The sequence below is a fragment of the Pestalotiopsis fici genome (genome assembly GCF_000516985.1).
Source record: "Pestalotiopsis fici W106-1 unplaced genomic scaffold PFICI_Scf_9, whole genome shotgun sequence".
NCBI classification, from domain to species: domain Eukaryota; kingdom Fungi; phylum Ascomycota; class Sordariomycetes; order Amphisphaeriales; family Sporocadaceae; genus Pestalotiopsis; species Pestalotiopsis fici.
In genome coordinates, this window is record NW_006917099.1 from 2,040,051 (window position 1) to 2,063,471 (window position 23,421).

General features: G+C 50.7%; 7 protein-coding genes across 7 annotated transcripts in view; 5 read left to right on the forward strand and 2 right to left on the reverse strand.

The window, feature by feature from the left end:
- The window catches only part of PFICI_12046 (uncharacterized protein), a gene marked incomplete at both ends in the record, with an annotated part of 1,108 nt that extends 715 nt beyond the window's left edge, over nt 1-393 (forward strand). The window contains one exon of the mRNA XM_007840627.1: nt 55-393. Coding sequence (XP_007838818.1) covers nt 55-393 — 339 coding nt within the window. The remainder of the gene's footprint in view (nt 1-54) is intronic.
- A 312-nt stretch (nt 394-705) lies between these two features.
- Nucleotides 706-1,032, forward strand: PFICI_12047 (uncharacterized protein; the record flags this gene model as incomplete). The annotated part of the gene is made up of 1 exon (XM_007840628.1): nt 706-1,032. The coding sequence occupies one exon, from the start codon at nt 706-708 to the stop codon at nt 1,030-1,032; it is 327 nt and encodes a 108-aa protein (XP_007838819.1).
- Nucleotides 1,033-1,509: 477 nt separating this feature from the next.
- Nucleotides 1,510-8,514, reverse strand: PFICI_12048 (Acetyl-CoA carboxylase; the record flags this gene model as incomplete). The annotated part of the gene is made up of 4 exons (XM_007840629.1): nt 1,510-3,050; nt 3,099-7,939; nt 7,990-8,255; nt 8,314-8,514. The coding sequence occupies 4 exons, from the start codon at nt 8,512-8,514 to the stop codon at nt 1,510-1,512; spliced, it is 6,849 nt and encodes a 2,282-aa protein (XP_007838820.1).
- A 6,482-nt stretch (nt 8,515-14,996) lies between these two features.
- Nucleotides 14,997-15,506, forward strand: PFICI_12049 (uncharacterized protein; the record flags this gene model as incomplete). Its single annotated transcript, XM_007840630.1, has 1 exon — nt 14,997-15,506. The coding sequence occupies one exon, from the start codon at nt 14,997-14,999 to the stop codon at nt 15,504-15,506; it is 510 nt and encodes a 169-aa protein (XP_007838821.1).
- A 2,443-nt stretch (nt 15,507-17,949) lies between these two features.
- Nucleotides 17,950-18,623, forward strand: PFICI_12050 (uncharacterized protein; the record flags this gene model as incomplete). The annotated part of the gene is made up of 2 exons (XM_007840631.1): nt 17,950-18,529; nt 18,577-18,623. The coding sequence occupies 2 exons, from the start codon at nt 17,950-17,952 to the stop codon at nt 18,621-18,623; spliced, it is 627 nt and encodes a 208-aa protein (XP_007838822.1).
- A 1,437-nt stretch (nt 18,624-20,060) lies between these two features.
- PFICI_12051 (uncharacterized protein) lies at nt 20,061-22,038 on the forward strand (the record flags this gene model as incomplete). Its single annotated transcript, XM_007840632.1, has 8 exons — nt 20,061-20,357; nt 20,410-20,602; nt 20,652-20,760; nt 20,805-21,335; nt 21,382-21,611; nt 21,659-21,840; nt 21,886-21,915; nt 21,961-22,038. The coding sequence occupies 8 exons, from the start codon at nt 20,061-20,063 to the stop codon at nt 22,036-22,038; spliced, it is 1,650 nt and encodes a 549-aa protein (XP_007838823.1).
- Nucleotides 22,039-22,334: 296 nt separating this feature from the next.
- Nucleotides 22,335-23,359, reverse strand: PFICI_12052 (uncharacterized protein; the record flags this gene model as incomplete). Its single annotated transcript, XM_007840633.1, has 3 exons — nt 22,335-22,369; nt 22,418-22,936; nt 22,990-23,359. 3 exons carry the CDS (start codon nt 23,357-23,359, stop codon nt 22,335-22,337), a joined length of 924 nt encoding a protein of 307 aa, XP_007838824.1.
- Between the last annotated feature and the right edge of the window lie 62 nt (nt 23,360-23,421).

Consider the following 23,421-nt stretch of genomic DNA (forward strand, 5'->3'; position numbering starts at 1 on the left):
TTCTTTCTTTCTTTTGCAAATCTCCTTTTCAAAGTCTCTGACACGACTTTCCAGAACAATCTCATGAAACTACCCAAGGGCGCCGAAAAGGGTCTCTACAGCGACCTGCCAGACAAAGAGTCGGAAAAGTATTATCAACTTTTCCAACCCCAGTCGCAAGATGCCTTTGAGACGCCCGTCGACTACATTGCCGCCGACGTGACTATTCCCATGACCTATATCGTCACGGAGCAGGACGCCGTGTTTCCGGCAGCGGGCCAGCGAGCCATACTGGCCGCCGCGTCGGTGCCTGGCATTCGGGTCGAGAGTATCGAGGCGGGCCATAATCCTTTTGCTAGTCGGCCGGAAGAGCTGGCCGACAAGATTATTCGTGTTTCCGAGGTTACAGAGTAGTTAAGAACTGGAACACGGCGCCAGTGAAAGTGGTGTGACTTGTTTTGGGACTGTATACTAGCTACAACAAAAGTGTGACCAAGTACCTACCTATCCAGTCTCGTAAACATTGGCAAAACTTGGACTTGCCAATATACTCGGTCATCATTAACATTTCTGCAAAATTGGAAAGTGGCCCATCATCTGAATCTCGTGGTAACAGATGGTTACTTCCTAAAGCATCATGACGGCAGAATAAACATGGCAAGATCAACAGACACATGGAACCTTCCTATTTCTACCTTTGCCTATATGAGATTGTTTTGATCTAAAATGGACCCAAATATCTTCTTCTCAACACCACACTCTTTACTTATTCTTACTCGGTTTTCGGGCCCATTCACGCATCCAACCTCGTTCACTTGTACACCAGACGGGCATCTCTTCTCGACCAAGCTTCTTGCATCACCAACACTTGACGACAAGGCCAAGATGCAGCTCATCAACCTCGCCACTTTCCTCGCCGTTGGCGTCTCGCTCGTGCTGGGTCACGTTGTGCCACATGTCCAAGACAATGCCCCTCCAGACGTGGCTGCTGACGCCATGTTGACTTTGAATGCAAGTTTTGCCCGCCCATCCATTTGGCCAGTCCAAAGCTGACTTGTCTTGTTTTTCCATTTATAACAGCCCGTAAAATGTAGCCCTACAGGTGGTAAATGCTGGGATGACCGAGATTGCTGTTCGGGCTTTTGCTTGGGTCCTCGTGCCAAGTCGGGCAGAAAATGTGTTCCAGCGACACTTTGAGGCAGATGGTGAGGATGCGCTTGGAGCACCTTGTCATGTGTGTTGAAATTCTTTGCTCTTGGTCATTATAACTGGCATTCGACGAGTTAGTGTGGACAAGTCTTGATACAGTGAAACAGACGATTCAACTTCCTCAGTCACAATCACTCCGAGTCCAAAATACGGATAGAAATGAATACATTCAATGAGACGTCTATGTAACACTCTTGTAAGATCAACCGAAACGCCAAATGCAAATACCAGCCATTCGCCAATCCCTTATATGCATGTCATGTACACGGATACATCATAATTCCAATCCCCCCTTTAATGCAAACTTGTCTCTACAAGCCCCTATTTGAGGTACTTGAGAATCTCTTCACGCTCGGCTACTGGCATGGTGTGCAGAATCTCCTTGAGTCCCTTGAGAGCGGTAGTCTTGTCACCACGGAACAGTTCAGCCAGCTCGGTAGCAGAGGCATCGCTCTTGAGCTGCTTGACCTTGGTGGTAATGGTCTCGGCCTCCTTTTCGAACCAAGTGGCAACGTCCTTGTCGTTGGTCTCGTAGTCGGCAATGCCGGTCCAGGCGGCGAGCAGCTCCATGTGTCTGCTGCGCTCCTTGCTGGAAGCTGCCGAGTCGTGAGCCAGCTTGGGCTTGTGCGAGGTGACGGCAGCAATCATGCGCTTGAGAATGTACTCCTCGTTGAGTCTTCTGCGCACACGCCAGTAGAAGAAGCGACGAGCATTCTTCCACTCAATCTCCTGTCGAATGGTACCCTTGGCCTTCATGCGACCAGCACGGTCGTGCAAGTCGGCAAACTGGATGCTAATCTGGGCATAGATGGGCAGGAGCTGCTTCTCGCGGACGCTCATCTTGCTCTTGACCTCTTCAAGCTGCTCCTTGGAGAGGCTGGCATCGGCGGCCTGCTTGCGAAGGGCGCCGTAGGTCGGGTCCATGCGGGCCATGGTGTCGAGCTGCTTCTCCTTGCGGTACTTGATACCAATGATACCCTCGGGCTCGAGGACACCAGCGCGAGACTCGACGTCGGCGTACATTTCCATGGCCGTGGGGTTGATGGTAGGGTCGACGACGACCCAAGATCCACCACGAAGCTCACCAAACGGAGGAATGTAGACAAAGATGGGCTGCTCGTACTTGACGAGGGCGTCGACAATGTACGAACCGTACTTGAGCACCTCGTTGTACATGTCACGCTGACCACCAGAGAAACCTCTCCAGTTGGCAAGAATCATGAGAGGCAGCTGCTCACCATTGTTAAAGTCGTTGATGGCCTGAGCAGTCTTGAAGGCCGAGTTGGGGTACCAGACACCACCAGCTTCCTGGGCAACCTGCTCCACAGAGTCGGGGTTGGCAGGGTCGGCAGGAGTAATGTTCTCAACGGTGCGGGTCTCGACAGCAATGACACCCATGGGGATACCACCAAGACGAGCACGACCAACCACGACGGTACGGGCCCAGCCGCCAAGGGTCTCGACAAACGAGTCCTTGTCAAACAGACCAGGCTGGAAGCCCTCGTCATCCTGCTTGCCGCCAATGAGCCATCTCACGTCATAAGGAGCCTTGCCTGGGGGAGTAAAGATGCATTCACGGTCCCACGAGTCGACGCTGGGAGTAATGGGCACAGGCAGGTTACGCGAGGCAGGCACAAACGACAACCAGTCGACAATCTTGGAAACACCAGCAAAGTCGTCATTGGCAGTCATGTGCGAAACACCGTTTCTGTACATGATCTGGGTACCACCAAGCTGCAGGTTGGAAGTGTACACTTCGCGACCCAGCAGGTTGTTGAGAGCTCCAGCACCGGTAAGGATGATGGGTTGACCCTCAATCTGGACAGCACGCTGACCAAGACGGACCAGGTAAGCACCAATACCTAGACACTGTTAGTTTTGAGCATGCAAAAATATCTTATTCGACTTACCAATGGATCGGCAGGTGACGAGAGTGACGGTGAAAATGTCATTGTAGGCGCGGCTAGTCGCACCGGCAATGAGACCAGAGCCGCGCAGACACTCGACACCAAGACCATCCTCGGCACCGATAATGGCGGTAAGCTTGTGTCGCTTCTCACCATCCTCGACAATCTCCTCGGTTATGACATCACGAGTGGGACCATCTTCAAACCTCTTCTTGGCCTCCTCGTCAAGGTACAGGTACTTGAAACCAGCCTCTTGTCTCTTGGGGTCGTTCCAGGCAACCTTGAAGTGAGGAATGAGCTCATCAGCTATGCCGAGACGGGCACCAGAGTTGGCAGACAAGTAGATGCGAGGAATGCCGAGGGCACGGGCAAGCTCGGTACACTTGTTGAAAAAGTGGTCCTCCTTGGGACCAAAGGAACCAATCTTGTAGGTAATGTCGTTGGCAACAATGATGAACTTGCGACCACGGGGGTACTCGGGAGTACGGGCATTGATCATCCAACCGACCATGCCGCAGGTGTTGGTGCCAGGCTCACGGGCAACCTCGGCGAGCTTGTCCGAGTCGTCGAGCACCAACTCCATAAAGTCAATGCACTCACCCTGGGCAGGCTGCTTCTCGGCCAGAGCCGGCTGAGCCTTGACGGCTCTGACCCAGCTGTTCTGGATGGCTTGACGGAAGAGCTCGGGGAAATCGTACACGTACTGGGTTCCCATCAAGTGAGCCTTGTATCGCTTGGGCTGGAGAGCATTCTTGGTCGGGTAGGGCGTGGTGATGGGCAGCAAGTGCATGGCACCAATCTTGGTGGTACCGCCAATCGAGTGGAAAATCATTTCGCCCTTTTCCGACTTGCGCTCGGCGTAAATCTCAACCTGGATCACGTAACCAGACGTGTTGGTCACAATGATGCGGAGAGGGTAGGGCAGTCCAGTGGCGGGATCCGTGCAAATAATACGAATCTCGACCTGGGCAACACGCAGACGCCAGCCGCGGGGTCCAAAGCGGTCCAGGAAGCCCTGCAGCGAGTGCTCAACCTCGGAGGGCTGCAGCGAAAAGACGGGCGTAAAGTTGATAAACATGTGGTTGAGATCAGAGTTGTTGTTGCCGATAATCTCGAGAGCATCAAAAATGTCATTAATCACGCGGTCAGTCTCGGAAATGAGATACTCGGTGGTGGGAATCTCATCCCGAAGACGTCCAGGACGAATGACGGCACGGGTAAAGTAGCGCTTGTCAGTCTCGACTCCCTTGCCAACGGCCTCGTAAATGTGAATGTTCTTGTTCTCGGTAAAGACGGGCGAGAGCTTGAATTTGGAGAGACGTCCCAGCTCGAGCTGGTAGGCAAGAGCAGGCTCATTGTGACGGATGCTGTCGTCCTCCTGGTACTCGGGGCCTCGGAAGGTGTAGTGGCCAGGGTAAGAGCCATCATTGTGGCCGGCGATAAAGGTGACGCGGCGGACGCGGCGAGCCAAAAGCTCAGACTTGTTGGCATCCACAATGGCGCGGAGACGAGTGAGAATGTCATTGTCGTCAACGGACTCTGCGTCGGCAATGGCAATGTTGACAACGTTGGAGAGCTCGTCAAGGGTCTCGGAACGGACGGGCTTTCTCTTGCCGCTCAGGTCGGGGATCATCTTGGGGCTGTTCTTCTTGTGGGGCAGCGACTCGAGGACCTTTTGCAGGTACTCTTCGGCATCGTCCAAGTACTTGCACGAGGCAATGACACCCTTGCGAGTGGGCTCCTCGGAGGTGTGACGGTCGAGGTAGGACATGTCACTGATGGAGCTGATGCGCTTGAAGCTGTACTCGTGGGTCGGGGTCTGGGGAACCGAGGTGTAGGCAGCGTTGCCAGCCACACCCAACTCGGGCTGGCCCATCTTTCTAAAGGCAAAGTCCCAGGTCAGGTAGGAGGGCGCGTCGCTTTCATCGGACTGGTAGTAGATTTGCTTCAGGTTGTACGCACGGTAAGCACGGCGGACATAGACCTCGAGGGCAGCCAGAGAGACCCAGGGATCTTCGTGGGCAAAGAACCTGCTCAGGACATCAAAGACGGTGTACTTGGAGTCAACCACTTCTCTAATGACGTCAAAGCTGGGTTCACGGTGCTCCCAGCCGGCCTCACCATACTTGCTCTCAATGACGGACGACTTGAGAATGTGGGCCATTTGCTCGGTACGCTCCTCGAGCGAGGGGAGGGAGCACTGGATGAGAATCTCTCGTGCCTTGACGGAAACCTTGGCAGTCTGGCGGGCCTCGAGCTCGGTGAGGTTGCGCAGGCAAGGTCGCAGGTACTTGCTAATGTTACCCACTGCCGGCTGGTTGGGTCGGTATCTGTCCAGGATGGCGACAATCAGGTTGCTCTTGGAACCGACGCGGCTGTGCGAGAGGACAATCTGAATGACCTTCATAAAGTCTTCCTTGTTCTCGTCACGCAGCTTGAGGATGACATCCTCGTCTTGCAGGCGACGGCCAGAAAAGAGCTTCTCCACATCATGGTACTTGTCGAGGAGCGAAGCAATGGCCTTGAGCTCGCGGGCCTTTTGGCCGTCAACGTAGACGTCCAGGACTGCAGTGAGCGGAGCCAGAGCGGCTCTCAGGAGGTCGGCATCGCCAGCAGACAGGTTGTCGTCGAGGTACTTGTTGAGCGTCTTGTACAAGGCCTTGGCGGGGAACTCTGCACCACGCGATCTGGCCTTGTCAAGAACCTGCTGCAGCAGAGTGTCGAGCTTTCCGGGCATGCGAGAGTGCAGGGCCGAGTGCTGCGAGTTCCATTCACCAAAGGCCAGCTCGGGGTCGCGCAGCACCTTGATGGTCTCGTCGAGAGTCTCCTTCATAATGGCAGAGTTGTCGAAACCATCGAGAATGTTGCTCAGAGTGTTGTACAGAGTACCGAATCGCTGAGCGGGCTTGTTTCCAATGACCTGAGGAGGACCAAGGTCGGGGAGGCGGCCCAGGAAGGGAGTGGCCTGCTTGACGCGGGTAGGGTCATCGAGAGCAAGTATACCCAGAATGTCACCAGCCTCAATGGTAATACCAGGCTGCTTGATGAGCTGGACGATACCATCCTCCTGGGCAACGAGGGGCATGAACATTTTCATGACCTCGACCTCGGCATAGGTCTGGCCAGCCTTGACGTGTTCGCCATTCTCGACCGTGTACTTGACGAGCTTACCGGGACTGGGAGTTCGGAGCTGGGTCGGGTCATTCTCCTGCTCGAGCAAGCAAGTCTTGCCGTCGACCGAGAGACGCGTGGCGCCAACTTCCTCCTTCCAGTAGACGCTGTGACTGCGGCCGTCGACGAGAACCAGGAGACCACCGTCACTGAGGGCACGAATGCCAACAATGCAGCGGGAGCCATTGATAAAGAGGTGGTAGCTGTCAAAGCTTGCCCTGGTGGCGGTAAACTTGTAGCGAGAGCCCTCGTAGATGAAATCAATGCCAAACACGGTCTTGAGGATATCCTTGGAGGGAACCTGACCTCTGAGGAGACCGGCACGGTACTCGGTGATGCATTCCTCGCTGGCAATGTGGGCCTTGGTCACGGCACCGCAAATGACGGCGAGCATGGGGTCAGGGCGCTCAGCAGTCAGCTTGGTGGTAATGAGCTCATCCAGCCAGCCAGTGGTGATGGTGTTGTCCTCAAAGGCTTCCGTCTCGAGCAGCTTGATCAGGTACTCGACGGTCGTCTTGAAGTCACCACGAATGCTCAGCTCCTTGAGGGCCACAACCATGTGCTTTCGGGAAGCAGCACGGTTCTCACCATAGGCGAAAATGTGACCGAATTGAGAGTCGGAGAAACTGTGGATACTGGAAGCGGTACTGACGGAAAAGTAACCCCAGACGTTGGCGCTGGATCTAAAGTTGAGGTCTCTCAAGACACCGTTGGAAGGCTTGAAACCCTCACCGGGATCCTCGGAAGTGATACGACAGGCAGTACAGTGACCCTTGGCCACGGGCTTGCGCTGGGTCTTTTCGCTCTGGGGGGTCTTGAACTCGAAATCGATTTCAGTGGCAGTCTTGGGATCGACGCCGTACAGCAAACGAATGTCACGGATTCTGTGCAGCGGGATACCCATGGCAATCTGGAGCTGGGCGACGGGCAGGTTGACACCACTGACCATTTCCGTGGTAGGGTGCTCGACTTGCAGACGGGGGTTCAGCTCGAGAAAGTAGAACTGGTCGTCGGCGTGCGAGTACAAGTACTCGACAGTACCGGCAGAGACGTAACCGACGAGCTTGCCCAGACGGACGGCAGCATCCTCCATACCCTTGAAGGTAGGGGGCTTGGCAATCGTGACTGGGGCCTCTTCGATAATCTTTTGGTGTCTTCGCTGAACGGAACAATCTCTGCCAAAGAGGGAAATGTTGTTGCCGTACTGGTCAGCAAGCAATTGGACCTCCAAATGTCTTGCGTTTCCAGCAAGCTTCATGATGAAGATGGGAGAGCCGGGAATCTCGCTTGCCGCAGCCTTGTACAGCTGCTCAAAGCCGTCTTCCGACATGGCCTTTCGGATACCCTTGCCACCACCACCCTCGGAAGCCTTGATCATGACGGGGAAGCCAATCTCCTTGGCCTTTTCGAGACCCTCTTCCCACGAGCTGACGCAACCCTTGAGGTAAATGTCGTCCTCGACAGTCACGATGCCATGCTCATCAATCTCAACCTGATCCACACCGGTTCCAGACCATGGTATGCAAGGAACTTTTGCGTGTTGTGCGACGATTGTGGAGGAAATCTTGTCACCAAGAGAGCGCATGGCAGAACCCGGGGGTCCAATAAAGACAATCTTCTTTGGCGAGGCTGCCAAAGACTCTGGCAGTTTGGGGTTTTCAGAGGCATGGCCCCTAGAGCATGTCAGTTCTAGTTGGAGATATTCATGTACAAGTGAACTCACCATCCGGCCCACACGGCGTGTACGTTCATGCGCTCGGCAATATCAACAATCAGCTCGACGTTTGCATAATTGTTGTTATTTGTGCCACCGGGCACTTCGACGTAGTGGTCGGCCATTCTGATGTAGTCGGCGTTGGCTGCCAAATCTTCGGGGGTGGCCATGACGGTAAACTGAATGGCCTTTTCATCGCCAAATGTCTCGTAGGCCCATTTCCGTACCGATCGAATCTCCTTGACGGCAGCGATACCGTTGTTGGCAATCAATACCTGGTGGCAATGAAGTTAGCAGTGCCTTTTGAAAGTGCCGGTTCTTGTGCGTGCTCACGTTGGTAATGACCGTGTGACCATCGTGGAGAGCCACAAAGTCCTTGACTTGAGAAGGGGGGGCATTCTCAAGCTTGTTACCACCAATAAAGTGGTCTGCGATCCTGTGCTTCTCAGCATAGGAGGCCTTGCCGTTGGTCTGGGGGACCGTCCGGGTGCCATTGGTGCCATTGGTGGCAGGGCCGTGTCCGTTGGTCGCCATTGTGTCGGATGGCAGAGGGAGTGATGTAGTAGTAATAGTGGCGGGATTCGACCAGGAGGGGACGATCGAATCGATTATTCGGAATACAAGAAGATCTAGACGACCATTAATGTACAGAGACTGCCCGAGTCGAGCTCCCAGTAAGCTCGAATACAGTGCAATCGTGGTTGGAAAAAAGTGCGGACAGGAAGCAGAAATGTGTTATCTGCAGCTCTAAAGACAAGACGAGCGCGTGGGTTAGCTTATTGGTTTCGTCCGTGATTGTTCGCTTGCGCAGGACCCGAGTTTGGTTACACGTGGGCCGTACCTGATTGTCCCTCTTTAGACTTTTTTTGTCAACTCGTTGCAGTTTCGTCGAATGCTACCTGACGTCGTTTCGGTGGTAGATCCCTAAATTGGAAAGAGCAAATCGTGGAGTTTGGACGAATTGGGGAATATCTGCAACCAAAACCAAATCTGCAATTAGCATATGAAGAAGGGAAGAAATTGATAAAAAGAGGTGAGACGATAGTTGTGCAAGTGAGATTCACTATTTTCTGGGCCTTTTTTTTTATTCTGGGGACAAGTGAATTAATGGGTGCAAGGAGAGGGTAAGATCAGTGAGTTTTCCCCAGTCCACTCGGTACAAATGGGATACCCCCCGAACGTTATGGCAAAGGGATCATCTCAAGCAAGCCCGCACAAGTGACATGCCGATTGACCCAGGTGATGGGGACCTTTGGCGCAGCTTGATCGGGGATCCGGGGCTTCTCATTGGGTCCTTTCGGGGGACGGGGACTTTCTGTTGAGACAATCGTCATTGGCTTTGGGGGGGGAACCATAGAACGCGGAACGCTTTTCTGGCGGGCAGGGGGACCTGGAAATTCGGGACCCGAAACCCTCTAGAAAAAAAAAATGTAGCGATAGCGCGCCCGATCTCACAGCTTGCGGAATAGGCGTGGGAGCTGGAGTGGGCGCGCGGGCTACGGGCGCAAGGATTGGGATTTCAGAAGCCCCAGTTGGCTGAGAAAGCTTCCAAAATGGCCACTCCAAAAAAAAGTGTCCCGCCTTGTCAGGTCCCGCCCACACTGCTGGTTTTGGAGTTGTATGTTCCTTTTTCCCCATTGAGAAGTCCGTAACGTCCGTCCGATGGCAATGAAATGTACCGATCGATTGTTGCAACGTTTGCTGTAGCCATGGCTATAGACGAAGCCAGACTGAACAAACACGACACGGCACACTAGGACTGCTCGAATCCGTAGACGATGCACCAGAGGGATGGAAGGGGAATGAATGCTTTGGAAGCTGGTGCAAGGTATAGTGATTGGATAGAGGGGAATGCATGGTCAGCACGACTTACACAAAACAAGGCCGACAAGGACAATTATGTCGACCGTTTCCCAGCACGAAGCAAAAAAAACGAGTCTATCGGTATGGAGAGGAAGGGAAAATCTGTTATGGTCAAGACAAAAAGTCAAGAGAGGCAACAGGAGCAGGTCAGCAGACAGAGAACGAGGAGCGGACATGGCAATTAAAAAGCTATTTATTCTCATGTTTCCTAAATTCAACAGAAGGAAATATCCGTTCCTTTCGCCAAGTGGAGGGGGGTGAGGGAGGACTCGACTGGGGTATGATCTGGAATGGCGGTACCAACAAGGCTGATGTGGTTGAATACTAGGTTACCTGGACCATCTACCTCGTTGTTTGCATGACTACACCGTCTGGTACAATGTAGCGTGTACTTGTGATTACCCATCCATGTCTGCACGCTTATTCACACATGTACGAGATGTTTGCATGTACTTTGCGGGTTATTACTTTGGCAATCCGGCGGGTATTTGGTACCTTTTGATTGAATTAAGAGCGGAACCACGATTTTCATGCCTACAACACGCGGCCCAAAACGAGTACCTACTCTGCAGTTTGGCCATCTTTTACTTTTACAGAGTGCTTCATTTGTCTTATTGAGTCGACGTGGGATTGTCTTTTCGACTTTTACAGTACATGTATCAGATTACTCAACCAGTCATCATGTACATGATGGAAGCCCTTGTCGTGACCAGTAACATTAGCTCGCGTCCTGGGGGAATCGGAGCGAAAGGCAGGGTGGTCAGAATTCAAGGTTTGCAACGATTGGGCATTCAACTGAATGGCGGGCTGGTATCGTTTCTCATCAGCCTCCAGACGTATCTGCAAGCGTCAGGCTGCAAGTCCCGGGGCGTTGGGGGGAGATCCAGGGACCAAAGAAACTTTGGCCAAGCACTGGTAAATTTGTAAACCATTCCGCTGGGGAAAAAGAATCGTCAGTGTACGTGACAGGCTAACGGATCATCGCTCGGGCTCGGGCCACAGGTGCATTGAACTCAAATATTTGGGCAAGACAGAATTATAGTAGCGTCAAAGTAAATGGCTCTGCCATTATGACGGCCACTGAAACAGGCACATCTGGCCAAGCTGACTGGCTGTCAAGTTTGATACGGCAATTGCTTTATAGATTTGATACGAATGCTACAGCGACGTGCCGATTACTGACATGAATTCCATGTATTGTACCAAGCACTGCTACAGATTTGGACGTGGAATAAGGTAAAGAGTATATAAAAAGTGGAAACGCCAACCAAGAGCTCAACACACAAAATGTCACTATACTAAACAGAGCATAGCTTGGTCCGGGGAAGGTACAAAAAATAGCATTCGGGGCTGATCCTGAGGGATCTCATGGTCTGGCAGCTTACTGTTGTCTTTGCACGATTCTGTCAAAAGCTGACTGTTCCAAGCTCTCGGTGCAAAGTCTGGTCGAGCTGAAGTCGAGCTTGTGCACTTGTTCAAACTCAATATTCAGCTTGAATGTCAATATCGTGACATGTCTGTTCGTCTTGAGGATTCCTACCTACCCAAAGCTCCTGTGGGTCCATGCAAAAATTTAAAGCCCCCTGTCATGTCGATACCGAACCTAGACTCAATTGTTGGTGTTGTTGGGGTCCATCCAACGTTGGCCATGTAGCGCACCGCACCACCCAGACAGCCAGACTGGGCAGCTCTCGAGCCAGGGGCAATCATTCCCACTTACCAAGTCTGCTCAAGTTTAGCGCATCTTTGATCGGGCGGCAATAGTGGGAGCTGCCAAACTGCTTTTGCTCCATCTGGACTGGCAAATTTCCAAGGAAAAAAGATGCTGCAGTGGAAAGAGGGCGGGCAGGTCATCATCTTGCCGGCTTACGGGATGCGAGGCCCGCGGGTCTTGTAATGGTAGCTGCAGGTATTTTTGGTCTTGGCTGCGGTCTTCGGCTTCCGCGCGTCCGCGATCAAGAAATCCCTCCCCCTTCTTGTGCGCGATTCAATTTCCACGTCGTCAGGTGTCCCGATCGTCGCTCCACACAATCGTAGGTCGCAGATCCCCAACGACTTGTCCGTTCCCCTTCTATGCAAGCCGCTATCTATGCATAAGCGTGCGTAAGCTCTTGTTGCCCCCCGTGTCCCCAAAAACGCGAGCGATCCAAATTTGTTTTGTTGTTGTTAATTCAGGGAATCGGAATTGGGCGTGGGAACTATCGTTTGGGGAACTTCCGTCCTTGTCGTGTTCCGGGCATGTCTAGCGCATGGATTGCTGAGACGACACGGCGCCAATGTAGCCATGGGGATTCCACGTCGGTGTGTTTGTTTCTAGATATCGTGTTGTCGACGCTGTGCAAATGTTGAAACAGTCTTGCTTCAACAGTCGGTTTATCAGTGTACTCCATACTTGTTACCTTCCCATTCAAGCTGGCTAAAAGATTAGCCAAGCCAAGACAGGGTGATGGATTCGTCTGATTTTTTCCCGGTTCGTCGGCCTCTTACTCCCTTGCTCGGATTTCAGATTGCAATTGTTCATGATTGTCCTCTTTGCCTTGTTCATGTGATAATTGATATCGTCGGCGGTTTTCACGTGCTATCAGGTCCATGAGAGATTTATGGCGCCGTGCTGTGGACCCATAAGTCGAGTTGAGAAAAAGATTGTCGAGTTCAAGATTGTCATGAATGCTGTTGCGCACGACTCTAGAGGACTAACAGACATTTCGACAAGAAAGCTGATGCACATGTTGTCGATTTATATCTTGTTCTTTTTCCAAGGGTCCAAAGCCTTCAGCGGGCCCTAAAATGATCCTCAGGGACAGCCGTTGCGCTTGATGTCAGAATCGTACGATTTTTTCCCCCTCCTCCCCGGTGCTGTACAAGGGTAGCTCCTCTCGTTGGTCTGGGCAGGGCTGAACATATGCAGCCCATTCTTTCCCGCAAGCGCGGGCAGGGAAAAATAAGAATGCTATGCATGACCCGGATCGTACCGTGAACTCGGTAATCCATCAAGAACGAGGATTTGATCGCTTGTTGAGCCTGTCTTTGAAAAGCGACTTGAGATGGTATTATGCTTATTTGAGCCGCAAATGTCGTGATCGTTTGTCTGCAAATCTGCTGGGACGGGAGGTTTGGCTTGGGACATGGCTTTATTCCTTGACCTTCCTGATTCGACAAGTGTCGGTATCTTGGAATGTTTGTACGTGTTTTCCTTGTGTTGTTTTCTGGCTGTCAATTTTTCAGTGCAAAAGTCGGTACTCTTGTTACTGCAAAAAAATCAAGTGACATGATTCACCACATTCATTTCCAATACTGCAAGTGGCTGGAATGGTTTATCTCATCTCTTGCGCACCTGTCGATTCTGCTTGGGCTTGATTTATTCCTGTTCTCGTTCTCATTAAAAGTCATACTTTTGTTACAAGACATTGTCAGGTGCACCAATGTTCAAGGCCAACTTACCCTGTGGTTTACAAGTTGTAAGAAATCTTGAACATTTGTTCTGGAATACACAAGGTAAAGCTGTGGAAGTATTCCTTGAACCAACAGCCTCTTTGTTACCACTCCCATCTGTACAGTGAGTCCCGATCAAGTGATGAAGCCAGGGACTCTCAACTGCCGCGACCACTGCTTGGAGAATGATGGAGTATACAATCACCGAGTGCATGGATTCACTCAATTTCGTTCCTACGTTCTGATTGTCATCCTTGTCTATAATCAGCATCCCATGGACACACCATGTGCATCAGTTCCCAAGTGGCCTGAAAAACAAGACAAGTATGTCGTCTAATCGTTTCAATTGGAGACATGTCAACATCCACTACTCAACTTACTCACGGGTTCTCCCGACATTGTACCTGAATTTTCTCGGTCGCGGTCCTGGTAACTCTTTTAAAGGTTTCACGGGCAGTGCCACTTTTGCCATGTATCGCAACTCTTGCCAGCGCATAGATATTGTCAACATCTCCCCTGGTAGCCCATGTCATGGTTTTGAAATGCATGTCATTCAATGGGATGAGTACGTCCAACTTGATACATGTATGCTTTTGGCATGGACATTTGACATACAAGAGCTTTTGATAGAAGCAATTCAGAGGGCGGCATGACTTTTGTATTGCCTCGGTCGACTTCAAACAAATTTTATCGCACTTGGAAAGATTTTCACTCATCCTGTTGATTTATTCATGCGAAAAGAGGATAGTGGTACAAATCAAATATATAAGAGGAACAAATAAGAAACCCTCAAAGATGTAATATGGTCGAAAAGATTAAATTTCAGCTACTGACTCTCATTTACTATACAATACAAATACTCCTAGAGCAGAGCAGACATACTTGTGCCCTGAACGCTCTCATTCACATACCGGCTAGGTTACTACTGTAGATCCTGACAAACGAGACTATTTGAAAAACGTGGAATTTCCTCCCACAGTTTGTGAAAACTACTTGGTTGCCTCGTCCCCTTACCGGACGAGGCCTTATAAGGCAAGAAACGGTGCATATTCCTCAAGGCCGTCAGCGGTGTTGTTGGCCTTTGGGTCAACTACCCGAAGGGGCCCTGGCGGCCGTCTTTTTGTATTTTGGGATCGCCGATAAGTTGTGAGTTCAAATGCTGTCTGTGTTGATTCAACTCACCTTTTTTATGTTTTGATTTTGCTATTCACTTTCTTGTCAGAACTCTTTTACTGATTTTGAAAGATGGCATCTTTATTGGTGCTGGCAATGCCCGTGAATTATTACTATTTCATCTTGTCCGTGATTCCACAGCTCAACGCCGACACTTGTGGCTGTGTAAAAACAATTCCATGACAATGTGCATTTTTATTTTGTCATCGTAACAACTCGATTTGTATGCAAAAGGACCATGTTGAAAAAGGCCATTTATAAATGCTAGGCGCTGATTGGGCCACTTGAGCTGACAGTTGGCGGCTTATCTTGATCTTCCGGCCCGAGGAAATTTAGTGGCCTGGACGGGTGCCGCGGCGTACCCAAGGCACTGGGAAACGCCGCCAACTTTTTTGGTTGGAGCTTCTTGACAGCTACTAATCACTTTACTTTCGTTGGCTGTGACTGGATTGTCGTCAAGAAGCACAGAGCTCATCTGCCCTGTTTACTTTTCTTTGCCCACTTTTTACACCAATCCATTCATTCCAGTCAGTCACATTTCAGCCGCCATGTTGTGCCATCAATGCAGGCGCGCAACCACCAGAGCTGTACGGCAACTCGGTTCTGCATCGAGAGCGCAGAGCACATGGGCACAAGCACCTGTTCGTGCCACCCTCAGGGCGTCGCGCAAGGCAGCAACACCCCTTGCTTCAGTACTACAAGCCAGGCGACAGGCTGTCGGTGCCTGGTCACTAAAGCAATACTCGACCTCTTCTTCCGAGACATCATCACCCACAGCTTCGTCGTCACCGAGTCCCAGCACCACCCCCGAGAAACCCGATTACCTCGATGCCGCCGAGTCAGAGATATGGGACAAGCTAACGGCAGAGTTTGCGCCCACGGAACTCATGGTACAAGACGTGTCTGGGGGTTGCGGCTCCATGTACGGCATTGAAATCGCCTCGGAAAAGTTTCGCGGCACCAACATGCTAAAGCAGCAACGCATGGTCAATGCCGTCCTGGGAGAACAGATGAAGGGCTGGCATGGCGTACAGCTGAGAACAAAAGTCCCGTCCTGAGTGGGGAGAGTAAAAAGCAGGGCAATCCCATTCAAGAATCTTGGAGGGTTGCGTGCGTGTCACGCCTTGCAAACGTCATGCGAATCGGGTGTTGGCAGGCACATGTATTCTAATTCAGACTCTTGCCGCGTGGCAATTGCAAATCGCCAGTCGCAGATATGGTCTGCAGTGTATATCAAGTGTCTTGATAAATGTACAAAGACCATGTTATACGTATATTGTTCTGTGAGAGGGCTTTGCTGGCTTTTGGGTCCGTAATTTTTGGTCATGGCATTGGTACGGTTTGGAGTTTCTGCTTGATTCAGCCCCGTGTCACCGGAAATCCCAGATCATGGCCCAGCCCAACATGGGTTCGTCGAGTGTCATCCAAAGATTGATGGGTCTAGAAGAGGGCTCGGCCTTTTTCCACAGGTGTGACAAGATCTCTGCGGCTTGCATCATCTCAATCTAGTGCGGCCATCCCGTAGACCGCAAGAGATGGCGGAAAAATTAATCTTGCATGAGAATGGCTCAAGTACGATCAATCCATTCCCATCCAGTCGGGCTCCTCTACTGACGGCTTCTCGGCCGAATACGGAGAATTTCATCACTTGTTCCTTGAACTTATACTTTCGGATGTCAGTTGCGGTTACAGCCGATTTTAATAGTTTTCACTAGCATGTCTTTCTGCCGCTCATGGGGGCCACATTCCGAGAGCTGAGAAGATGAAGACCGGGTGCCGATATCACAAAGTAATGACAAGATTGTATACTGAATCAGATGACGGAACCCTCTGGCGTCATTTGAGTGGAATTGATACTTGTCATTTTTATTCGTCACTTGCCAGTCGGTACATTCAGGACTCGGTGTAAGAGTCTGGATCTCTTGATTCCACGGACTGGACCCGGTTGGTTGGAATGGAACAAATGAGTACAAAAATACTCGGGATTGCAAACTTGCTTTCATCTTGGACTCATAAGGATTTCGACCCAAGGACTGGGCGGCAAATGAAGATGGAACGGTTAATGTTCTGATTTCTACTTGCAACCATGCTAGAGCAACCAAATCTTACCAGGTCTCTGATCCTCAAGAAGAAATCTTGCTGACGAGGTGAATACCAAAATCACCATCGGGCCGCGAGAAACTACTATACTCACGGTTGATTGGGCTCTCTCGATGCAGGGAACGTGTAAAAAAGAAGCTCGTGTAGAAGCTTGCGGGGAGGGCCGTAGAGGTCCGGCCTGGCGGGAGGGTAAATGGCAACAGCCGTGGATCCTTCTTTTAATCAAGGACCCTTGCAGTGTGCGTCAGAAGTTCCCATCAGAAGATCCCGACTCTAGGTTCACTAGAGTTGCTTGGAGTCTTGTAGGCAGGGGTCTGATTAAAATCATGGTCCTTGATGTTGAAAATGGTGATCCTTACGAAGCAGAAAAAGCAAAATGGTCGACAAGGCGCCCTGTTTCGCACTAAGGACCCAAGCACCCGGATTACTGGGACCGAGCACACACAAGTGTCTCGTCGTTGGTGAGCAGGAAACCGTCGACAGGTTTAGCGAATCGATATTTGATAATTCAAATTCCAGTTTCATAATTCTTTTTTCTATTACTCGTAAATCTCCGTCAAATTTGCCTCTTTGTAGAAAAAAAAGAAAACTGAAACTCTGTTTACGATGCGCGCAGCTCGCTAATCGTGCCAAGCCCGACCTTTATACCACTATAATGCCTCCAAGGGAACCATGTGGCTGAAGAAGTGCTCGACATGATTACTGAACAAATCTTACAAGCCACGTGAACCCATACCTCTGGGTCCCCCAAGGGTCCAAGCAGAACATTCACAGCCTGGCCTCTTTTGTTATTCCCTGCTAAACCAATCTGCTGGGCCCTACATGTTACTAGATCCTTCAAGGGGTCATAAAAGCAATGAAAATGCCAGACAAAGGTGGATAACAGAGTCAGAGTCCTGGAGCCATTTCCTCTCAAGAGGAGCGAGAATAGCCACGAGAAAAAGGAAAGAATCAGGGAAAAATTCCAATCCATCTGAGCCCGGGGAATTCGAGCCGTTGATTACATGGATCGTTTCTTGCCAGGCTCCCCGAGGTCACCGATGAGGGCCACTAGCGAACACAGCTCTTGTGTGTTGTGATGTAAAATGTGGAGGATAGGACTTGTCGATACTTGGTCAAGACTATATGCGAATATTGATTTTTGCATCCAGCCCGTGTTCAGCTCTGAATTCTTTCCAATCTTTGCTATATAAACACCTCTTTGCGAGCAGTGTCATTTTCGTTGGGCAGTCTACATTCGACAATCATTCTTGGCTCTTGTTTGTGGTTTTCCGAGGCCACCGACATCATTCTTGAACAAACCATTCCTTTTCCACCTCCAATCAACCTTGCTGTATGCCGTTTGCATAGCAGCTATTATTGAATATTGAAGCATTCCTCTGACTAGTTGCTTGTTTCATCATGGCATATAAAGCAAGACGTTCTGGGAGGACGGCGGCTCCTGTGAATCAACAAAACTATTACTCTACTCACGGATACGATCAGAGTTACGCAACTCAAGACTACAATCAGACATATGACTACAGCTACGGCTACGGCTACGACTACAATACAATGGCGGCCGCGGGAACCTCTCCTACGCTGAACATTTTGATTCGGCCAGCAGAAACCGTGGGAAAGAATAAAACCTTTTCCCCCCCTCTCGTTTTGGAAGTGGTCAATCCTGTCGAGGGCAAGGAGTATTCCATCATGGTCCTGGCCCATGACGCGGCGGGGAATTACCACAACCCAATGAACAAGAGCCAATACTTTAGCAAAGGCACCATCATGAAGACTGCAAACTGGACAACCGTGGACGCGCAGGGTACGACAAAGATGTTGGCAGGCTTTGAAGATCTCAGCCTAGAGGTCGCCGGCACCTATGACCTCACGGCCACGATCCAAGAATTCGGTCCGGATGGAGCTACGGGTGGTGAGAGCACCAAATTTCGCATCAAGGTGCGCAACGAAGCAGTAGGACAGGTCCCTCGACAGGCTCCAAGTAAGTGTAGAATTCCTCTACATGAGATGCTTTACTAACAGGACAAGATGAAACGCAAAGAGTAATACTCGACCAGCTAGGCGTGCCTTATTAGGCTCGCTCACTCGACGAAAACAATTCAAGAGAGAAACAAGAGGGAATGTTTCATCAATGGACTGTTAAAAATGTTTGGTTTATCAAGGGCAGGAATGGTGTATTTGGCTTTAGAAGGTGTTTGTGTTTGCCTGGTTTTGTTGGTTGGTAACGGCGCATTGTACTACTTTATGGATAGAGGTTTGGACTAGAATAAAACAATGCAGACATGTAATTGAGATTCATCGTCTTTGACATGGCTTTGGGGTGTAAGAAGACAAGGTGTTACATGATTCCAAGATTATATGATAAATCCACTGGTATAAAGGAGGATATAGCTTCAACAGGGATGCTCATGTCTTGATCGACCTTGCAGGAGCTGTCGAGCCAGCTGCGGCATGATGGATACATTAATAGTGATTTCTGCATTTCCCATCGAGTGATCAAGACTTGACAAGGAGTATTCTGATTACTTCATCATGGCTGTCATTGAAATCTAGGTCGATACAGTGACCAGCCCGTCGATGAATGCGGAAAAAGCAGGGGTGTTTCGATCTTGCATTACGATCTTCCGGCTCACTCGGTTGTGCTCCCACTGCAGTACCACGAAACTTTCTTCTTCTTTTCCCTTGTTGGAGGAAATCAACCCAGCCACATTTACCGCCCTGCTGCCGAGTATGGCTAAAGAAGCCCGCACGCCTCACTGGCACCGCTTCTTATTGCCTTTGCGGAATTTGCCGGTGAGCTGAAAGATCAAAACCGCCAAAAGCAAACATCCCAGTCCTTGGTACTCAACAATTTCGCTACGCCACCACGTATAGATACATTATTCCGTCTTGAGCTGAATAAAGTTGATGACATTGTAGATTCCTCTGACTATTGCAGACGCAATAATGTGCGAGTACATGCCTTGAATGTTTGAAATCAGGCTGCCAAGTATGATGGGAATAAAAGGATCACAAGCCCAAGCATGATGAATCCTTTTGAAGGAGCCTGCATGACACTCATGGTCACTTGTGCGCTTTTGTCACGAGTCATGAAGTCAACAAATGCTTCAATACTCGCCTATTGGTATTCCACCCGCCCCTCTATTGGATTCAGGGCAACGCCACGGCCCGCAAGCCCGCATGCGCATGAAAACGGGTAAAGACGTAAACAGTGATTCGGATTGAAAACGTGAAATGGAGGAATAATGGAAATGAAGCCGAGGTCGAGGGTCTACGAAATGTACGGGTAATCCGGTCATGGTTTGTTCACTCATCAAGACTAGGTTCAATATTTACTGCTGACGAGATCATCCACCCCGAATGCTAACCGTCGGATCGCCGCCGGCCCCGCAATCCTTGGCCGCGGAACCAGGCCATGTTGAAATCTACTGCCGCCAACCTCTTGACTTGTCCCCGGCAGGCATCTAAACACTACGGCCACTTGTTCAAGTCCAGGTCAGTTACCAGCCACGATGTTGTCGCTTCAAAAAACCATTCGGGCCTTTCATGTAGCAGCAGCCCCTCGTGCGGCCAAGACGGCCACTCGCAGAGGTCAAGTCTGCCGGTACAGCCAGAGAACCAACAAGACGACGCCGCCGCCGCTCCAGAGCCGGGCGCACGTGACGCTTCCGGTATGGGCGTTACTTGCGCTGCCTGCAGCCGTTGGCCTAGGCGCGTGGTGGTCGAATACACGGGACACGCGGCCTGCGCCTCATGAGCTCAATCGATCGCCACAGACACGTTATGGCAGCCGAGCGGCCATGCAAAAAGTGTGTAGTTGATTAATCTCGAGTCTATTCCGACGCTGACGGTTTGGTACAGGCTGCAGATGAAATCACCAGTCTGCTTGGCGAGGACTCGGTCAGCTTTGATGAAGAAACCATCGAGAGCCATGGATATTCCGACTGGTCCACGTCCAACTCGCCTGGGCGGCCGGTAGCTGTCGTCTATCCCAAGACTACAGAAGAGGTCTGCGGAATTGTCAAGATTTGCAACAAGCTAAATGTCCCCATGGGTCAGTTGATGTCAGTATGGCGCTACAAATGTATATTTACCGTAATTAGTTCCCTACGGAGCGGGCTCGTCTGTAGAGGGGAGCTTTTCCTCTCCATATTCCGGTATATGCATAGACTTTACCATGATGGACAAGGTCGTCGCATTCCATCCGGATGAGTAAGTTGGACGTGACCAACCTCGAGCTTGCTAACTCGTAACAGCATGGACGTTGTGGTTCAGCCTGGAGTCAATTGGCTGGATCTAAACAACCAGATCAAGGACGACGGGCTGTTTGTCCCGCTGGACCCGTCACCCACGGCCACCATTGGCGGTATGGTGTCGACGAATTGCAGCGGCACCAATGCGTTTCGCTACGGCACCATGAAGGACTGGGTGGTGAGCGTGACCGTGGTACTGGCGGATGGCCGGGTGATCAAGACGCGCAGGCGGCCCCGGAAGAATTCTGCCGGGTACAATCTCACGTCCCTGTTTGTCGGCGCCGAAGGTACTCTGGGTATTGTCACCGAGATCACCATGAAGTTGGCCGTCATACCGCAGGATACCAGTGTCGCAGTCGTTTCCTTTCCTACACTTACGGATGCAACCACTGCTGCTACAAGGCTTATTCGCTCGGGCATTCAGCTGGCAGCGTTGGAATTAATGGATGATACGCAAATGGAGGTTGTTAATCGACATGGCAGTGAGGCAGTCAAGAAGATCAAGTGGGATGAAAGCCCGACACTATTTCTCAAGTATGACAAGAGATCATCGTATGGATATACTGGCTAATCATTCTAGATTCTCGGGAACAACCGACGGCATCAAGGGAGACGTCTCGAGAGTCACGGACCTGGTGAAACCATACTCGCCACAGTCTATATTCTTTGCCAGGAACAAGCAAGAAGAGGCCGACATGTGGTCGGCACGAAAAGAAGCATTATGGACCATGACATCCATCAAGCCGCCGGGTTACTCCATCTGGTCGACCGACGTGGCGGTGCCCATTTCCAGGTTGGCCGAAATTATTGGTATGCATTAATACAGTTTGACACGTCCATGACTAATCGTCATTCAGAACTCTCCAAGCAGGATTCAAGCAAGCTAGGCCTTTTTGCGAGCGTCATTGGTCATGTCGGTGATGGAAACTTTCATCAAGCCGTCTTGTACGAGACGGAAAACAAGTCGCATCAAAAATTCGTCTCTGACTGTGTGCATAAAATGATGGCCAGAGCTTTGGAAATGGAGGGAACTGTATCGGTAAGTAGCAAGGGTTTGAAATGAACACGTACTCACCAGATGCAGGGCGAACATGCGATTGGCATTGGTAAAAAGGTTGGTGCTCTTCTCGTCTTGTGTTGACTACACTCACATGAATAGGAATGTCTTGTTGATGAGCTCGGTGAGGATACAATTCATCTCATGAAGACCTTGAAGCAATCAGTGGATCCCAAGTAAGTTTCTTATTCACAATTTTGACCTCGGCTAACAATGTAGATGGTTGATGAATCCAGGCAAGGTATTTGACCTTCCTGCTTGATCGTTTTCCAAGCGAAATTTTGATTTTCCATAAACGATGCATTGTGACGATGCAGTTTTTACAACTCTCGGATGCTTTGGGAACAAGCATGCTTTGGATAGATTATTCACATGGCCATGTATCACGACTCAAGCGTTTATAACACCTTGCATTCCCATTAAATCCATTGGCACGCAATCATGAACCTTACGTGATTGCATGTATTTTCCATCACCTAGTTATTCGCTGCCGGCTGAACGAGGGTGGACCCTAGATTACATGTCAGTCATGAAACTTCAAGGCATGATTTCTACTCACCTCCATCTGGGTACAAGATTTGTCCATTATAAAACAATCCACCTTTACCCGCAAGGAACAAAATGGTAGCCCCCATGTCTGTATCATGCCCCGTCCTTCCAGAGGGGTTACTCAGTTTCATGTCCAGCGTGCTCTTGTTGTCCTCTCCAGACGACCCGGCCGTCATTTCGCTAGGGAAAATGCCGGGGGTAATAGTGTTGACGCGGATCCCGACCTCGGTAAACAGTGCCGCCAGCACACGGCTGAGCTGTGTCGCTGCCGCTTTCGAGGTGGCGTAAATGGGCTGGCCGCCGCTGGGACCCTTCATGACTCCGGAAATGGACGTGATATTGACCACTTGCGACGTGTACCCGGGCGTCGCGTCGCGGCCCCGGGCTAGCAGCGGGAGTAGAGCCATGGACATGTAGTATGCTCCCGCCACATTGGTCTGGAATGTATTTGCCCATTCGTCTTGCTCCGACTTGAGAAAGTGCTCTGATATGGCCTTGGCATCCTTCATGTCGGGTTGGCCGGCCGATGCTGTAGCAGGGTTAGACAAAAGCAATCTTGCGCATCGTTTTCATCTCACATACAGTATTTTGTCGCATCGTCGCGCGCAATACCCGCATTATTCACCAACAGATGAATACCTTTGGGTTCCTTGCTCTCCAGCGTCTGGGCCAGTTTGACGCAGCCGTCCTTGGTGCTGACGTCGCCAGTCAAAGCATGTATGCTGCCCGGGCCGGTACTATAGCGCTTGACCGTTTCCTCGAGCACCTCGTTTCGCCGCCCGGTTATGTACACCTTGGCGCTGTTGGACTGCAGCGCCTGGGTAATCATGAGGCCAATGCCAGTGCCGCCGCCAGTCACTACGGCCGTGACGTGCGAGACGTCAAACAGGCTGTTGGCTTGGAGATTTTGGTTTTCGGTCTTGCCTGGACATTTGTCAATACTTGTAGTCATGGCATTAACTGCAAAACTTGCCTGTTGCCATGGTTGCTGTTTGAGTTATAATTTGAAATGGT